This window comes from Cherax quadricarinatus, chromosome 10 (assembly GCF_038502225.1).
Source record: "Cherax quadricarinatus isolate ZL_2023a chromosome 10, ASM3850222v1, whole genome shotgun sequence".
Lineage (NCBI taxonomy): Eukaryota > Metazoa > Arthropoda > Malacostraca > Decapoda > Parastacidae > Cherax > Cherax quadricarinatus.
In genome coordinates this window covers 9,917,631-9,936,059 of record NC_091301.1, presented here as the reverse complement: position 1 = coordinate 9,936,059, position 18,429 = coordinate 9,917,631, and the positions used below count along the sequence as shown (strand labels likewise).

General features: G+C 38.9%; 1 protein-coding gene across 2 annotated transcripts; it reads left to right on the top strand.

Moving 5' to 3' along the window:
• The first annotated feature begins 404 nt into the window (after positions 1–404).
• Positions 405–17,984, top strand: LOC128687926 (uncharacterized). 2 transcript variants are annotated; one of them, XM_053775543.2, is made up of 9 exons: positions 405–870; positions 11,559–11,764; positions 13,010–13,117; positions 13,432–13,520; positions 13,794–13,864; positions 14,081–14,158; positions 15,242–15,355; positions 15,710–15,853; positions 15,989–17,984. In XM_053775543.2, exons 1-9 carry the CDS (start codon positions 772–774, stop codon positions 16,019–16,021), a joined length of 942 nt encoding a protein of 313 aa, XP_053631518.1. In that variant the 5' UTR covers positions 405–771; the 3' UTR covers positions 16,022–17,984. The 2 variants fall into 2 exon arrangements, with proteins under 2 accessions (XP_053631518.1, XP_053631519.1); XM_053775544.2 differs by lacking the exon at positions 405–870 and adding an exon at positions 6,174–6,303.
• The last annotated feature ends 445 nt before the right edge of the window (positions 17,985–18,429 follow it).

The window sequence follows — 18,429 nt, the reverse complement described above, 5'->3', positions numbered from 1 at the left end:
TACCTGCCTTCTTAACTGCCTGGTTTACCTGCCTGCCTGCTTGCCTGCCTGTCTACCTGCTTGTCTGCGGCCCTGCATGACTACCACAGTGCTCTTAAAAATAAACATTGAATACGAATCATAATTTGTTTATATTGTGTAGTGAGAGTCAGCATGTTTCCAGGACAGATTAAAAAAATGGAAAATTCTAGCTTTTTCTTAACTTCCCACTTCGCATTCTGTTTGTGTCATTTGATAGTAACACCCTGCTATTAAAATATTACTCATATTTCACATTTAAATGTAGATCAAAAGCGTAATAGACATTAATCATCTTTTGGGCAATAAATACTCAAGCAGCAGCTGGCAACTGTAGAGCAGAGAGGTGGATATATAAGGTCGCGATGGAAGGAGCTGTGCAGACTTTGCTCTGGGCAGCTTCCCAGGCTGCAGCTGATTGTTAGGACCATAATTTATGGGTCTTGCAGCAGCTAGTTAGAATCCCAGAAGTACAAGACAGAGCATCGTTCATTAACAAGAGTAACATATACAACAGTGTGACACGGATTAAACGTGGGCATTTTTTTTTTTTAAGTAAGGCAGCTGGTAATCTGTGGAGGGAGCAATATTTGCGTAATCGTGAGAAAAATCGCAACACGAGAAGTGAGTTCCTCAGGTGACTCGTTCGAGGTGGGAGGCAGCATCACTCAGGAGAGTGTGCGCTAGTGCGCGCGCGGCGGCCAGCAGCAGGCGCCGGAGGAGCAACCTTGAGCTCAGTGAGAGAGCAGGTGAATGGTAGTGTCTAAGGACAAGATGAGATACGAGGATCCCTTCGATGTTGACGCCTTCATCAACAACCTTCTCATTCTCAAAAAGTACCCTGGAAAGAACGTGAGTACTGTTACCTGGTCTCCTTCATCTCTTAACCTAACCCATTTAAAAAAAAGAAAGCCTAAGCCTTCATTCTAACAACGTTTCGCTCTCCAGGGAAGCTTTATTAAATACTGTCATTGCTTTGTCAAGATGCCACTTAAGCGAAACGCTGTTACAATAAAGACCTGTGCTGATTTGTCTTTTCCATTCGCTTATTGGCTCACCACATTCACCTCGCAGCTAGGGATAACCGAAGTATTCGGTTCAGTCTTGGTCTGGGCGAAACATGTGGGACAACTCCAATCCCGTGCCCGCTTTTTAACCTAGCAGTAAGTAGGCACCTGGGTGTTAGCTGACTGTCCAGGGTCACATCCTGGGAAAGAGAACCAACGATCGTTCTGAAAATAAGGTACTAGCTATGCTTCCTTTGGTTATCCTAGATTACTAACCCGCCGGGGTTAATAATCCCTGTAAAGTCTGTGTTTAACATAAACCCAACTCTTCTATTTGCCTTATTGTTTACGTATTAGGTAGTGCATGTATAGTACACATAGGTTTAGAAATGCAGTGGTTTCTCATTTATTCCTGTCCAATTACTACAAAATCTGTAGTAAGTCACATTAATCCAACCAGAAGTTAAAAGATGTCATATCAAAATATGTTTCACATTAGGAAGTTAAAGGGCATATATTCCATTGCCATGGTTTCTACTGTGAATTAGCTATGATCATGCTTCCCGCCTTCCCTTGGTGCCGGGAAGGCAAGAAATCAATTGTGTTTGCGCTGTCGCAATGCCGGTCACCTGTTTGGAATTAAAGGAAAAGTACAGATGTAGAGAAGGGGTTTAATGTGACGTTCTTTGTAGAGCTTTGTCCATGGGTGTACGTACTGTAACAACGTTATTTGCAAAGCTTTGTCCACGGATGTAAAACTGTTGTGATGACGTTCTGGGCAGAGCTTTGTCGAGTCGATAACTTGACAATGCTCCATACAGAGCGTTGTCTCAGTACAAGCCTGTTTTGCCCTAATCTCTTTACTGCAATACTGTCGGCGATACACACTCTGGTATCCTGGAAGTTGATATACACACACATATGTATACGTAGGCCTTTTATAACAGTAACTTTTCGCCCCACTTCATGAAGCTCTATCAGGTTATGACCATCTTAGCCTCCATCGCTATGTATTGACCCCCATTGTTTTCACTGAGTAAGGTGTAGTGAACGTCGATCAGGTGTTGGCCAGTGGATGCCTAACCATTGAACGAGTCATCCTCCAAGTAAGTCTCGTGTCAGGAGGCTGTTGTCCCTGACGAGCAGACCACTTCTACCACCGTCTCTTACATCCTCCACCTGCTATTGCACTGACCTTTTCGACCTTTTTAACAGCTGGTGGCGGAGGATGCAATAATGCACGCTCGTTAAACATGGCCAATTGGCGAACAATATCTGGGGATAATTGACTGCATCGTCCGCCAATTGGCTACACTTGATTTAGCCAATCTGGCGCAAGCCTTCCTTTCAAGGGTAGGATGAGGGGGGGGGGATAGATAGGTGTCTTGATGCTGGCCAAGCACTCTTGATACAAGGAACTGGAATCAAACTCCTTTTCCTCGGATCAAACCTGATTACTTTCAGTTATAATATTCAAACGAATTATTAATAATAATAAAGTTGTAAGGCTTATTAAAATCTGGTGAAAGCTGAAGCCTTCTTTTAAACAAATACTATTTAATATTTTATAATGCCATCTGGGTGATCACAACCAATACACGATGTGTGTGAGATGACTGTCATAGCTCATTTAACAGCTTTATTACGGAGAAACTGCCGTGTTGTTGGTCTGAAACTGTCTTGAAACTGAGTATGTGTGTATGTGGCATGTTTATGTCCTGTGTGTGCGTGCGTGTGCGTGCCTGCAAAACCTGTATCTTTTTCAACAATTTCTGACAACATTCACAGACACACGCCTTTTGCCCTGTAATTTCGCCAGCTTTCCTGTTCTTTTTTCCCTCTTTCTCCTCTTTTATCTCTTTCTCTTTCTTTTAAGTCTCCACAACAGACCAGCAACCAGAGGCTATTGAGAGGCTGACGAAGACCCTCCCTGACAATAATTATAATATTAGTATTAATATTATTTGTGGTAGTAGTCGACCCCCGTAGCCACAGTGTCGCTGTATTAGTATTTCCCCAAAATGCGGGAAACATTTACTGTTTCCAGGGAAGCGAAATTCCTGGATTGGTGCTGAAAGAGAGAGGCTGGAGGCTGGAGGCTGCTGCTTCCTGGTATTCCATTAACTGTGTATCCAGAAGTCGTTTCGGCACTCCCAGAATTGTGATATATATATATATATATATATATATATATATATATATATATATATATATATATATATATATATATATATATATATATATATATATATATGTGTGTGTGTGTGTCAGTGTTTACACGTTAACTTTTTTGGGGGGCAAAGAATGGGCATAACGTGCTTTTTTGTTTTATTAATGTCATTAATCCAGCACTACTATGGGTTTTCTTACTCACGGGACTGGAGTATTGTCTTACACAGTATATTGCTTTCCAGTAGGACTAGGAGTTTCCTAAGAAACGTTTTTCTCCAGAAGGCAACTTGCAACAGTAGGTACTAGGCACCTATTATCACTGCTAGGAGGGCAGGGGTTTAGGGGAACGTGCCCAGATGGTTTACCAGCATCAAGGGAGTTACCAGCATCACGGGAGTTACCAGCATCAAGGGAGGCTCCTTGATGCTGAGAAGTTTTCCATCCAAGGAATTAGACCTGTCCTTCCCTTGGATTGAACCTGAATGCCTCCCATTCGGAACCACAAGGTGCTGCATGACCCCCTATAACTAGGGGTTCTCGAACCCAGAACCTTCAGATTGGGAGCTGAATGTTCTCACTAGTGGCTACAGTGGAGGGAAGGAAGAGAGGGGTAATGAGAAATGAGGGATTAGATGAAATGGGTAGAAGGGGAAGAGGATATAGACAGGAGAGGAAGGATGAAAGCAGAATGGGTGAGCATTAGCATGAGGGGGAGGAACTTGAGGGAGGCGAGTGGGTAAAAGGAACATGAGGGAGGGGGTGGGGAGGAACTCTGGGGAGAGGGTAGTGGAGGGACATGAGGGCGGGGATGGGTCCACCAGCAGCCGCAACAGATCAATGAAGCCTAGGTGGTAACTGCAGGCTCCACCCCTTCCATCACCCTCCTTCCACCCCTATCATTAGCCTCTCTACATCCCACCCATCATCCCTCCCATTACCCTCCTAGATGGTAACTGCATCGTCCACCCCTTCCATCATCCTTCATCTTACCCTCCCTACGCCCCCTATCATAGCCTTCCTAACAACCCTCCCATAACCCTCCCTCCATCACACTCCCTACACCCCTTCCCACGCCTTCACCATTTCTCCACTCCTTCACCCCATCCCCTTCGCATCACCACCCTTCACCCCAACACCCCCTCCCCCAACACCCCCTCCCGCAACACCCCCTCCCCAACAGAACCACAACCATCCATTCCACTACTGTCGTTCTTTTCCCATCCCCCAAATTACCCCACACGAACCACGTCCCACTAATCCCACCCACTTAACACCCGGCCCCACCTAACACCTCCACCATTCCTCCCCAAAAAATATCTGTCTTAAGCATCAATAAGGCACTGAAAAAAAATAAATACAAATATTTATCAATCTCGTTCACAAATAAATATAAATCTACTAATATCTATTCAAACCTCGTCTGTATATCAGAATTAATCTCCTGTGCCATTATGGACAATTCCTAGTGCAAATTTATATAAATTTCCCGAGCCTCACACTACGCTTGGAGATTTAAACAAAATATGAATCCCATTTCAATAAAAGACCATTAAATATTAAGTCGTGAGGAGGTGGGTAGGCCATTGACCGTCTCAACTCTTATTAAAGATGACAGTCAGGTCCTGAAGCACACACTTGCTGAGAGAACACTTCTGAGGAAACAACAGTGACTGGATTTGGAGGAGAGAGAGAAAGGGTGGGGAATGCACTGTTCAGAATTTAAATGTCATTATTTAGGCGTATTATTCAGAGTCCACAATTTATAATCCGTGGAAAATTCGTGAAGATTAAAAAAAAATCTGAGAGTATTCAGAGTTGATACTAGGTAAGGCAAAGACAAGCAATTCTACTTCCTTGGCTCAAGAGCTCTTCAACAATTATATAGTAACCTCCCTCCCCCCCCCTGCACCCGTTAATGCTCCAAATACATTTTAGCTATAAAAGTCGACATATCTGAAGGTCAGCATAGATGTTTCACCTTCCCTAATAATATGCCATAAGTATATTAAAGCCACGCGCTTTAATGTATATTCTTAATGTAATTTTTTTTATTCTTAATGTAATGTATATATATATATATATATATATATATATATATATATATATATATATATATATATATATATATATATATATATATATATATATATATATATATGTAATATTGGTATTTGGGCTATGTAGAGAGAGAGGAGGGTGGCTGGATTAATATTCCATAGCACATCCTCCTCTGGCACGGACCCAGAGCATTCCCCGGGAGTTATATCCATCATAGAATATACACTTAAGAATTTACTTTAATTCCATCACAGAATATAATACACTAAGAATTTACTCCATTTCCCTTAACTTAAATTGAAGTATTCTTAGTGTACAGATTAATCTCAGTCTTTATAACTTCCGTGCAGCCGATAAGCTTTAAATTTAGCAATCTCGTTAAGTCATCTTTAAGGTGGCATAAGCTGAGTGTGTCCACACGCAGCCTTGAGTAGGAAGGACGATGTCTCCCTCAGACACCTCAAGACATCAGCAGGCACGTGGATGTCTCAGTAATGAAGGAGTTGGTGGGCGGTAACATGACTCAAAATTTATTTTATTACCACTCCAGATTTCTTTTTTCTTGTCAGTGGTCTGTTTACATTTTTTTTTTTTAAGGATCACACTTTTGCACCGTCATTTTTTATTCACGTGAATGTTCCTATTATCTTTGACAGTCATTTATTGTGATGTGATTTAGACTAATTTAGTTTTAAATTTGACTTATTGTTGTAAATGGAATGTATATGCTAAGAAATTTGAGGCTGAGCACTCGTGTGTTCAATTGCTAACATTCCTTTGTTCAGAAATTGGGCAATCTTTTGTTAATTATTAAATCTTACAAGATTTGACTTCCCATCTGGAATGACGATCACAGACAGAGAAGTAAACAAGAGGATACATTATACATGCTACTACTTCGTATCCCAGGGTGTGGCTGTGAGCAGTGTGTGAATGAGAGGCTGTACGGCTGACGTGATCACTAGCGCAGGGGAAAGCCCGTGGTGTGTTGCCGGCCACTGTGCACTGCTGACCGGCACTCCATCATCTCTAGTATCAGTCATGAGCAGTATGTATATTCTTCGTCGAGAACTGGCGTCCGGGGGAATGATTCTAACGGGAGTATTAATGGCATAAAGTGGTGGTATTGATAATGGCTGGGCGCATGAACTGGGCTGCTGCCTGCTGATATGTACCTCCCTTAGATGTAACTATTCGACCCTGTCATCAGTTACTTTTGTTTGGTATATTTCACTGCTAAAGGTTTATCAAGTCTAAATCACATCACAGTAAATGACAGTGTCAAAGATAATCGGAACATTCACGTGAATAAAAACTGACGGTGCAAAAGTGTGATCCTTAAAAAAAATTGTAAACAGACCTGGAGTTTACCTGGAGAGAGTTCCGAAGGTCAACGCCCCCGCGGCCCGGTCTGTGACCAGGCCTCCTGGTGGATCAGAGCATGATCAAACAGGCTGTTACTGCTGGCTGCACGCAAACCAACGTACGAGCCACAGCCCGGCTGGTCAGGAACCGACTTTAGGTGCTTGTCCAGTGCCAGCTTGAAGACTGCCAGGGATCTGTTGGTAATCCCCCTTATGTATGCTGGGAGGCAGTTGAACAGTCTCGGGCCCCTGACACTTATTGTATGGTCTCTTAACGTGCTAGTGACACCCCTGCTTTTCATTGGGGGGATGTTGCATCGTCTGCCAAGTCTTTTGCTTTCGTAGTGAGTGATTTTCGTGTGCAAGTTCGGTACTAGTCCCTCTAGGATTTTCCATGTGTATATAATCATGTATCTCTCCCGCCTGCGTTCCAGGGAGTACAGGTTCAGGAACTTCAAGCGCTCCCAGTAATTGAGGTGTTTTATCTCCGTTATGCGCGCCGCGAAGGTTCTCTGTACATTTTCTAGGTCAGCAATTTCACCTGCCTTGAAAGGTGCTGTTAGTGTGCAGCAATATTCCAGCCTAGATAGAACAAGTGACCTGAAGAGTGTCATCATGGGCTTGGCATCCCTCGTTTTGAAGGTTCTCATTATCCATCCTGTCATTTTTCTAGCAGATGCGATCGATACAATGTTATGGTCCTTGAAGGTGAGATCCTCCGACATGATCACTCCCAGGTCTTTGACAGGTCACTGACAAAAAAAAAATATCTTGTATTATTCATTTAGATTTAGCGCTTAGTTAAGCTTATTATAATAATGTATTCATTACATCCATTTAAGCGACTCGAAAATCGCTTTTCTACACTTTTCTTGATAAAACGTAATGATGAAATACAAGATCACAGGACATCTCGTCCCAGAGAAGTACAGACTTAAAGGTCAGTACAAGACCGTAAAAGACCACCCAAAGATTAAATAGCCTTCCCCTCCCCCTCCAGAGAAGCCCCGACTCCATACAAGTTAAATAGTGGCGCTTACCGCCATCTCTTGGAGGAGAGCCAAAGGAGAGCGGCGGCGGGAATAGTAAGCTGCGGGATTCCAGGAGGTTCATGTGACTCCCCGACTCCCCGCCTTGTTCAGCCCTTGCATAAGACAGCCTCTGTAATCTGCCCTCAGCGCCCCTCCTTCCCTGATCAAAGAATGTGGGCCACATTACACTTCCTTGGATCAATCCTGTTCATTTCCCATTCCCTACGCACTAAAACACTTCCCCATGAATATAACAGTAATCCATGGACCCCCAAATGGACACCTATGGCTGTATGGCCACTGTATTTCCCTCCTCGAAAGAACCAACACTGTGCTACCACAAATTATTTAAAAAAATTAATACTGGTTTGTCTACTTAGGTTTAATTAAGACCTACAGCACGCGAGTAAATACGGACCCATCTCACTTGTACCCTAACTTCAAGAATACGTTAATGCCTGAAATATGAATTAAAATAAACACTTAAGTATTTAAAAGATGAAATTTCTTCAGTTTACTTTAACTCTACGTTCGGGTCATGCCCGTTTTCATCTAATATCCCAGGTCTTCCCACATGATCCTTCACCTTGGAACTCTCAATCTTCTTGTGGTTACGGTAACTCCACATTCATAAATTATTTAGCTACAGTATCTAAAAATTAAAGCTTCCGTGAACTTGTTTAAATATGATGCATTTATTACACACCTCAAAGCCACCTTGTAAGCCACAGTGAAAAGAATGCTGAGGCGCACAGGTCAGGGGACTGAACCCCAACGTTTATCTAAGCAGTTTACATTTGTAATGAACTGGTTCAAATATCCAAAGCTGAGATATGTGGCTAATGTTTTAAGGTAATACTTTGTTGTGGATGAAGTACATCGACACCTCTCGAGCACTTGGGTACCTAGAGTACACTGTGGGAGACAGGAAGAGCCAATCTAATCAGGGTGCTACACAAGGGCAAAACTATACACGCAGCCACCTTTCGAAGTTTTAACCAGGCGCAACAGCGCTTAATCTGGCTAGCCAGGTATTCACACATCACCCAGACCGCCGTAGTGATAACAGTGAAGAAATTGTGCCCAAACCCCTGTATTAATAAACATTCAAGCACGTAACGATGCAAGGTGTGTGATTAATTCTAATGGCAAGTTTAAGTGTTTACATCCACACCAACAGGTGCTGGGACCTCCCAAATATGTGTGGAGACAAAAGCTAAAGAGTAGTGAAATCTAAGTTTCTGCTGACTGTCTTAGAGGAAACACAATACTGTGCTCTTTTTGCAAGATAGGTTGATGATAAATGACTCAGCTGGTGTAAATATAGAAGAAATATTTGGCAAGTTGGATTGGTGATCACGAGACCTCATCTAAAGTGCAGTGTGTGTACTGCATAGTTTATTAGTGTGTGTGATCAAGCATTAATACTCGTGCAGCCTCTTACACACACACACACACACACACACACACACACACACACACACATATGCAACCTCTCATATCGATACACACACAAAAGACTATATGCTGAATAAGTAAAGAACTAATGACAAAATGACTCGTGTACTTAAGCACGCCTAAAATAGCTGCTGGATAAGAAAACATTACAAAGTATAATGTTTCATTCTGTCTTCATTTAATACCAACATCTAGGAAGTAGCATAGAATTTATTCTTTAACGTCTGTCCAAAACGAGAGACAAATTTATTGAAGGTTAGGATAGGTAAGGTAGTGGATTATTATTATTATGGGAAGCTATTGATCCGTAGGGGGTCACATAGCGTCTGGGGGAATGAACGGAAATCAGATTTGATCCTAGGAAATCAGATTTGATCCTAGGCTCCAGGTCCTATGGATCAGGCACTCCTAACCAGCGTGGAGGAGCCCCCCACCCCCCATAGCTGCGGTGATAAACGTGAAACTGAGCATGGGGTGGACCACCCCTGCCTGCAGCCACACAATACATTAACAGGCGATGCGGGTACACGCAAGCCAGGCCACACCTTACCTTCCACTGTAGTGATGATACACACCACCACTAGCACCGTGAACAGTACAAGATTAGATACAAATAATAGCACAAAGTATATACTTCGTATAAATGTATATTAAAAGGCTGATCACTGTGTGTAAGAAGAACTCTGTGGCCAAATAAGCATATATATATATATATATATATATATATATATATATATATATATATATATATATATATATATATATATATATATATATATATATATATATATATATATATATATATTATATATATATATATATATATATATATATATATATATATATATATATATATATATATATATATATATATATATATGCAAAACAACCACTCTAAAAGAATAGAGAAATTCAAAGCGCTTTCGTGACTACTCACATTATCAAGGAACTATCATAGTTCCTTGATAATGTGAGTAGTCACGAAAGCGGTTGTAATTTATCTATTCTTTCAGAGTGGTTTTTTGCATATTCTGAAATCACCTGTTTACTGTGATATTATTGCATATATATATATATATATATATATATATATATATATATATATATATATATATATATATATATATATATATATATATATATATATATATATATATAATTTATTTATTTATTTAATTATTTAATTATTATGTGTGTGTGTGTTTGTGTGTACTTAATGGTCAAACCCAAGAACAATAGTAATAATTTCAGAAATGCGTTAAACCCAAGTTGAAAAGCAGAATTAGAATATAGAGTAAGAGGAAATATTAAATAATACTGCGTGTGTGTGTGTACAAATAGGCTAACATATAAAAGAAATATTCTATTTGATTCGCCGGTAATCCCGGCCCGGGTCTCTTCCATTAAAAAAAAAAAAAAGAAATAGTTAATTGTGTCTACAGGTAGCATGTTGGTGTCACAGCATAGTTAGGTCATGCAAGGGCCGTGAGGGCTAACTAGTGCCTGCGTCACTCACCTTGGCATGGTCGACATTTACCGTAACCACCCTTCTTACAGTTAGGTTCCCCCCTTTATCTTTCCTCATTAGCCTCACCCAGACCCGTCATCTCATTCTCAGATTCTCAGCATTGGTGGTCACGGCAATGAAGTCTATTCTTTATTGTGCATTCATTTTTTATCAAATCTTGATATAAGAAGCCAGTTCAGTAGGTGGTTAATATATTCTTTTTGTGGATCTTGTTAAAACCTTTAATATGAAATAGCTATATCAATTAAATAGGCCAGATTGAGACGAGGGTCTGTCTCTCAAGTCACGTCCAAAATTGACCTTGCCAGGATTCGATCCTCTGTTTGGCTAGATGTTGAGTTCATTACTGTGTCGGCCAACACTAGCGAATAGACAGAATTTTTAACTGGTTTAACACACTATCATTTGGTACATCAGGGCCATTGTCTCGGTTATTACATAATGTACTAGGGCTGCCTCAGTGAGTCGATGAAATCCCCATGATGTTGGAGAGAGTGCATCCAACCCTGATAATGGTTTTAAATCGGTGGAAATATTGTTCACTATTTATGTATGGCGTTGTGGCCGGAACATTTTTTTTCAGGACTGGGTATCATGCCTAGCATTAGTTAAATATTCTTAGGAACATTTTGGAGTTATGCAGTTACTGAAAAAGATGTTAACAGTATAATAAAAAAAAAGTAATCGAGACACCGTATAGTATCATCCATATTATTTTATTGCCCTGCGAATTAGTGGATGTATACCAAAAGGTGTGTATAATTGTGGAGAGTTTACCTTAATCTCTCCATTAGAATGTAAAGTGTCTTTACTTGTGGTATAAGGGTGACACACAGCGATAATGACCATCATGTAGTCGACAGGTTTCAAACTCGATTAACCAAACCCCGTGAATTACAACAGTGCATCTTCCTTCTTCCAGATCCGCATGGATGAGGGTAAGATCCGGGCGCTGGTGTCGGCGGCCCGCCAGGTGCTCCTGGAACAGCCGACGCTGGTGGAGCTCGAAGCTCCGGTCAACATCGTCGGAGATATCCACGGCCAGTTCAATGATCTGCTACGACACTTCGACAAACTGGGTTACCCTCCACACCAGAACTACCTCTTCCTTGGAGACTACGTCGACAGGTCAGTCAAGATTCACGTTGGTTCGAGGGCGTACCCCAGGAACTTTTCTTATATGCTAATAAATAATAATTCATTTAAAAATACGGAATCCCTCTTCAAGGGTCAAAACTTGGTAGTGTTTTGAGAGTGCGGAACACAGATATGTGAACAGACACAAGAATGCAGAGTTTTAACAAGCTCTTCCTTGAGCGAAACATTGTTCAAATACTTTTTTTCCGGAACCTTGTCTTTGTCCACAAAATTAAAATTCTTATGACTGTAATCAGTATTCTAAAAGGTACACATACTTTCATTTTTACATGAGTTTTCAAAATAAAATATGCCGTTAAGTGCTCATTTTAATAACAGTAAATCGCATAACAAAATATATCGGTCGTAATATATTTATTTTACAAGATATGTAAATGACTATTCCTACCACTTCAGTAATATTACTTAAGACGTTTCATTGTTTAGTCAAATTATTTTGGCTTTGAGTTATACGCCCACAAAGGAAAAATATCACTGCATTTTGGAGAATGTAATATATGAATTCCAGGTCAGATCGAAAACTCGTATACATGGACCTGCATTTTAACACATAAAGTTGATTAACTGATAGTGACATTAAGCTGCACGCATTTATTAAGCTGCACGCATCAGGTTGCCAGAGCTCAACACGCAACTGACCAACCATCTCTCCTTAATGAAAGTCAAGCTTCTAGTAAATTAGCGTCCTTGTTGGGTTTTTTTTTTTTACCCTTGATTTCTGATTTACCCTTTTCACTAGCCTTGCAATTCTACTAAGATAAAAGTTATTCACCTCTTGTACTATCTGACAAAATTCATTCTGTACATTAACTCACTCAATACGTAACAAGAATAACATCTTAGTCCCATCCCTGTTTTCTGCAACCAAATGCCTCATAAAATGGCTTCCTTGAAAACCTTGTGCAACACTGGAATAAATTTATAGTGAGAAAGAGTACACTGACAACCATGAACAATGATAAGAAACAATGTAGTTTCGAGTCAACATTCATACCTGGAAAAATGAGTAACATTTCAATATAAAATTATCGAAATAACGATGCTGCTTAAAAAAGACGTAATTCTAATGCACTTAAATATTCGCAAGAACGTATTCGCCTGCGCTTTAAATTTCAAAATAACTTCATTTAAACGAAAGAACCATGTGATTAATTCAGAATAAATAATACAAATGATAACACTTGATTAATCTTATTTTTTTACTTTGTTTGGCAGAGGGAAGCAGTCGCTAGAGACTATATGTTTAGTACTAGCCTACAAAGTGAAATATCCCAACAATTTTTTCATCTTACGAGGAAACCATGAGTGTGCGTCTATAAACAGGTATTTATATACTTACTTTGTCACTACTGTGTTATACTGAGAAAAATAATAAACACAGTACACTACGTTTCTTAAACAATTTAAATGTCTTGGTAAAAATTATAACTTTGATTTCCTTGAGTATTTATTTTTTTTTTCATATAAAATTAGTACTACAGTAACGTATAGATTTTTATTTTCTAGAAATCTTTATACTGATTCATGTTTATCTAGTATTAAAAACTCATTATAGACGTATCCCACGCCATTTCTTTTTTGACTAATCTAAATAGGATGTTAATTGCGTTTGTATAATTTAAATTTTATTTCTCCAGAATATATGGGTTTTATGACGAGTGCAAAAGAAGATACAACGTAAAGTTATGGAAAACCTTCACTGATCTTTTCAACTGTCTTCCACTTGGTGAGTTCAAAATATATATATATATATATATATATATATATATATATATATATATATATATATATATATATATATATATATATATATATATATATATATATATATATATATATATATATATATATATATATATATATATATTAATACTTTAAAATTTGAGTATTGTTTAAACTTGTAGAAAGTGATAAAACGTATTGAGTCATTCAGGGTTATTTAAAACCCAAGGAACTGGTTGCAAAAATTTATTTCTTGTCTTTTTTTTTCCTTCCTTAGCTGCCCTTATCGAAGGCACCATCTTGTGCATGCATGGAGGACTCTCACCAGACCTACAAAATCTTGAGCAGGTACGTCATTACCTATTACCTTGTGACTGTAGTTATAGCTGGGTAAGGATAGAGAGGAATAAATAAATGGGATGTTGAGCAGATGATCAGTTAAGAGATGTATTTAATATTTTGACCAGTGAGTCAGATGAGATCAGTTAATGGATGAAGAGCCGGAAGTGAGTGTGAATGAAGTGACTTTTATGATCCTCGTGTAACATAAATTTTCTTCAACAGTTACGGGCAATAGAGCGTCCACTGAACGTCCCTGACTCAGGCTTGACCTGTGACATCCTCTGGGCTGATCCTGACGAGGTAAGCTGATGCTAAAAAGTGTCAGAATTCATATTATTTCCTAAAAAATTAAATAATAATATCAGTACAGGAATAATTTACAGTCAACCTACATTACTGAGGTACACTCCAGTAAAGTCATAGACAGATCATCGTGTCTTGATAATGGTGCATCATAGACCGAAATATCCTTTAAAACTTCCTCTTTAGTGTGAGTTAATTGTGCATTAATGCATATGTTTCACTAAATTTCAATGAATCTGAAGGATATTTCAGCAGTTTAGATTACCTAAGATTTTCTTGAAAGTCCAATTTACTGTAGAATTTCCTGAATTATAAATGCATTGGTGCATTTTATATTCTAAGTTTTTTTTTTTTTGGGGGGGGGAGTAAATGTGACGTTAAGTACATGATTAAGTTTGAAACACAAACAAGGACGATTTATATTTTCTCGTTAGTTTTTGTTACAGTAGAGAAATGTTGCTTATTGTTTGTAGTCTACATGCCGTTAATGTTGTTTGGAACAACAGTTTATATAGGTACGGCATATGCATACACATTGTGAACACAGCACTGTCATTGTGAACACAGCACTGTCATTGTGAACACAGCACTGTCATTGTGAACACAGCACTGTCATTGTGAACACAGCACTGTCATTGTGAACACAGCACTGTCATTGTGAACACATCACTGTCATTGTGAACACAGCACTGTCATTGTGAACACAGCACTGTCATTGTGAACACAGCACTGTCATTGTGAACACAGCACTGTCATTGTGAACACAGCACTGTCATTGTGAACACAGCACTGTCATTGTGAACACCAATGTCATTGTGAACACAGCACTGTCATTGTGAACACAGCACTGTCATTGTGAACACAGCACTGTCATTGTGAACACAGCACTGTCATTGTGAACACAGCACTCTCATTGTGAACACAGCACTCTCATTGTGAACACAGCACTCTCATTGTGAACACAGCACTCTCATTGTGAACACAGCACTCTCATTGTCAACAGGACACTGCTAGTGTGAATACGAAACAGCTATCGTAACACGACAGGTATTCTAAAATGTTTTTTTTTTCTTTCCGCAGGAAGGCCGTGGTTGGTCCCCCAATGACCGTGGTGTCTCCTGGACTTTCGGAGGCGATGTGTTGAAGGCTTTCCTAGAGCACCATGATCTTAGCCTCATTGTTCGGGCTCATCAGGTAGGAAAATATTTCCCGTTATCTAGTACACTCATTACGGCCGAGGATTGAACCATCGGCCGCTCTGACGAGAGCAGGTCCACTTATCTGCTTCAAATGGTATCTAGTCTTGAATAATTCGATAAAATGCTTAGAAAGGCTGAGTGTTGTCTCAAGATTTTATATAGGCGTATATATAGTAAGTGAGAAGCAGGAAACACCAGAGGTAACATACATGTAAGAAATAATATAAATTATTAACGAAGGCGACTTTGGGGGGTCATGTGAAGTTTACTATAATCAAATAAATGCTTTTTTTAATAGATTTCCGTATATATATTTATTTTTAACTATACTCTCTTGCTACTCTTGCAGGTTGTGGAAGATGGCTACCAATTTTTCCAAAAGCGATCGCTGGTGACACTTTTCAGTGCAGCTAACTACTGTGGAGAGTTTGACAACGCTGGAGCAGTAATGGGAGTCAGTGAAGACCTCACCTGCTGGTTCAACATTCTCCCAGTAAGTACTGTTCGTTATAAAATATGCTCGTTATCAACCTGAATGAATGATTATATTATACCAAAAGAGGTATATATATTACCCACCGTATATGAGGTATATTTTTTACCTGACATCACTTTTCGTCACCCACAGCCTGACCGTCGAAGATCATACATCAAGAAATGAATTCCAACTTGCCCAGAGCCAGGGATAATTATTGATGTCTGTCGTCGTGCCGAGTGACACTGGACAGCAGTGAACCAAACAGTACGATTTTTACTCACATATGAAGAGGACCTACGAGCAGATTGACTTTTCTTCTGAACTTCATCAAACTTAATCTTGTTTGCACTTACCCTTGTGACTATGTCAGAGCGTTACTCCTGCTATACGTAGGGCCTTGTAGTATTGCTGCTGAAAGATTACCCCCTGCGCATGGCTGTTATGAAAACACCATGTGCCCCATACCTAAGCCATCATATGTGCTTATCTTGCACAAAATCTTCAATTTTCTGTGAGACCATTAGCTCAGATTTTGAAGAAAATGTAAGATACTTTTTTCAGTAGTTACATAATGTAATGTATCTTCGCCCTACTCATTCTGTGAGAAGAATACAAGACGTACTGAAATTACCAGTTATCAAAAGAATGGCCAGTAAGAAGTATTATAGAAATTTATTTATATACTATTATTATATTGGCGATTATGAGCCAAACCCGTATAGGACAGAGCCAAAATTTATTGATTCAATAGGATCATGATACGTAATGTGCTCTAGGATTGAAAGAAGAGGATATTAATACTTTATTTTTATATTTAAAATCAAAACTACTACAGGTGAAGGCTAGTGGCATCAGGATGTAGCATTGAAACACTGTAGTTGTTACATGTACAATAATTCTGCGTATTTACCAGTGTACAAAGAGTACTACAAGTGGTGGCAAGGCACTACATGCAACTGCATAGTTATATTGTACTGTGAGGGAAGATTATAAAAGTTACTCCCAATATGTGAATATAATTGTAATATTGTTTTGTATATTTCATGTTACATGTCTTAATTATGTTTATTTAATTTTTAATGTGACAATTTTTATATATACTGCATGTGTATATGAAAGAAAACAGATGAGTACTATATAAGAAAGATAAAGAACAAGGAAACTTTTACATGTATTGGTAGAGCCTATTGAAGGAGATATACTGCAAATTATCATTGTAAATTATTTATTTGAATTTGATTAATATGCATTTATTTTTTGGCCTCAATTTATGTACCATCACTGACGATGCTTTATACTGCCAATAATAGTATTAAGGAGCGCGTCTTGCCTGACTTTGACTTATTGGGAAGGTAATTAGCCATCAGTGAGCTACGTAATCTTCAAAGCTGGAAACCACTACTTTTGTTAGTCTTGTGAGAAGCATAAACACACAGTAATGTGATAAAAAGGGATTTATATCATATTAAACCGTTAATAGATGTGAGGTAAGCGTGGGAGTATGTATATTTGTCCTCTTATAGCCTGTTTGCCAGCTGCTGTAACATCACACTGTAGCAAAAATATAAAAAAAAAAGTAGCAAAGTGTAATGGATGTATAGCTTTTGGTGTAGTAACAGACTGTAGTAGAGAACTGAAATTGTTTGTAGCTTCTCTGTGGCCCCTTGATCTTTCACCGTCATGACACACTTATCACTAACCTACAAGAATGGCCTTTAACATAACTTTTTTTGTGGTGGATGTTCCACTAATGCACAATGGAACATTAAATTATAAAGTGGAGATCAAAAGTTAAGGGAATATGATGTACAGTTATTGCATGTATTTACGTGCTTATATAGAAATGCTCAATTTTTTCCTCGTTTGCTGAGCTTTAATGAAGAATAAATACCAGAGGTCTAAAAATTCCTTTAACTTTGGTGTTCCATTAGCTCTCATAAGAACAGCGAAGGTTAGAATAAAAGGTGAATCAATACTTTGGCAAAGTGCTCCTCCAAAATTGGAACACGAGGTGAATTCATGTTTCGTAAGCAGGCAAAATGCAGCTCCCAAAGACAAGAGAATCTCACTGTCATAGAGTAGATTTTGAACATCTGTACAATGCACTTTGTAGTTGCTGAACACAATAAAAGTACGGCTTTTTTAAGACTTGTGTAAACCATAATTTACCTGCTAATCTGACCATATTTTTTTTTTTATTATGGGGAAGTACTAAACTCCGTAGGGGTGTTGTAGCGTCTGGGAAATGGGAGATATTGAAGTTCGACACAAGGGGAAAAAATAGGGGTAGCTCCAATTCCTTGAATCAAGAACCCTTCACCGTTATTAAGGAATTAATTACCCTGGAATGGGCTATACCGAATAGTACTGTATGCTTACATGGATCGAAAAGAATAGTACAGTATACTTACGTACATGGAGTGAAAAGAATGTCATATTCTTCCATTACAGAAATGGGGTTAGTTGGTCTGTCGAAGGTAATTTTTTTCCTTGGAGCTTGAAGTTCGAATCTTGCTCATAATTTGAAATAAAAAAGTCAGTCTATTACGATTTTTTAAGAATTGACATAGAAAGACATGAGCTATATCTCA

Coding starts and splice junctions, on each gene's coding strand:
- LOC128687926 (XM_053775543.2), top strand. CDS start 772: ATGGTAGTGTCTAAGGACAAGATGAGATACGAGGATCCCTTCGATGTT. Junction 11,765..13,009: donor CTTGGAGACTACGTCGACAG/GTCAGTCAAGAT, acceptor TTTGTTTGGCAG/AGGGAAGCAGTCGCTAGAGA. Junction 13,118..13,431: donor GAGTGTGCGTCTATAAACAG/GTATTTATATAC, acceptor TTATTTCTCCAG/AATATATGGGTTTTATGACG.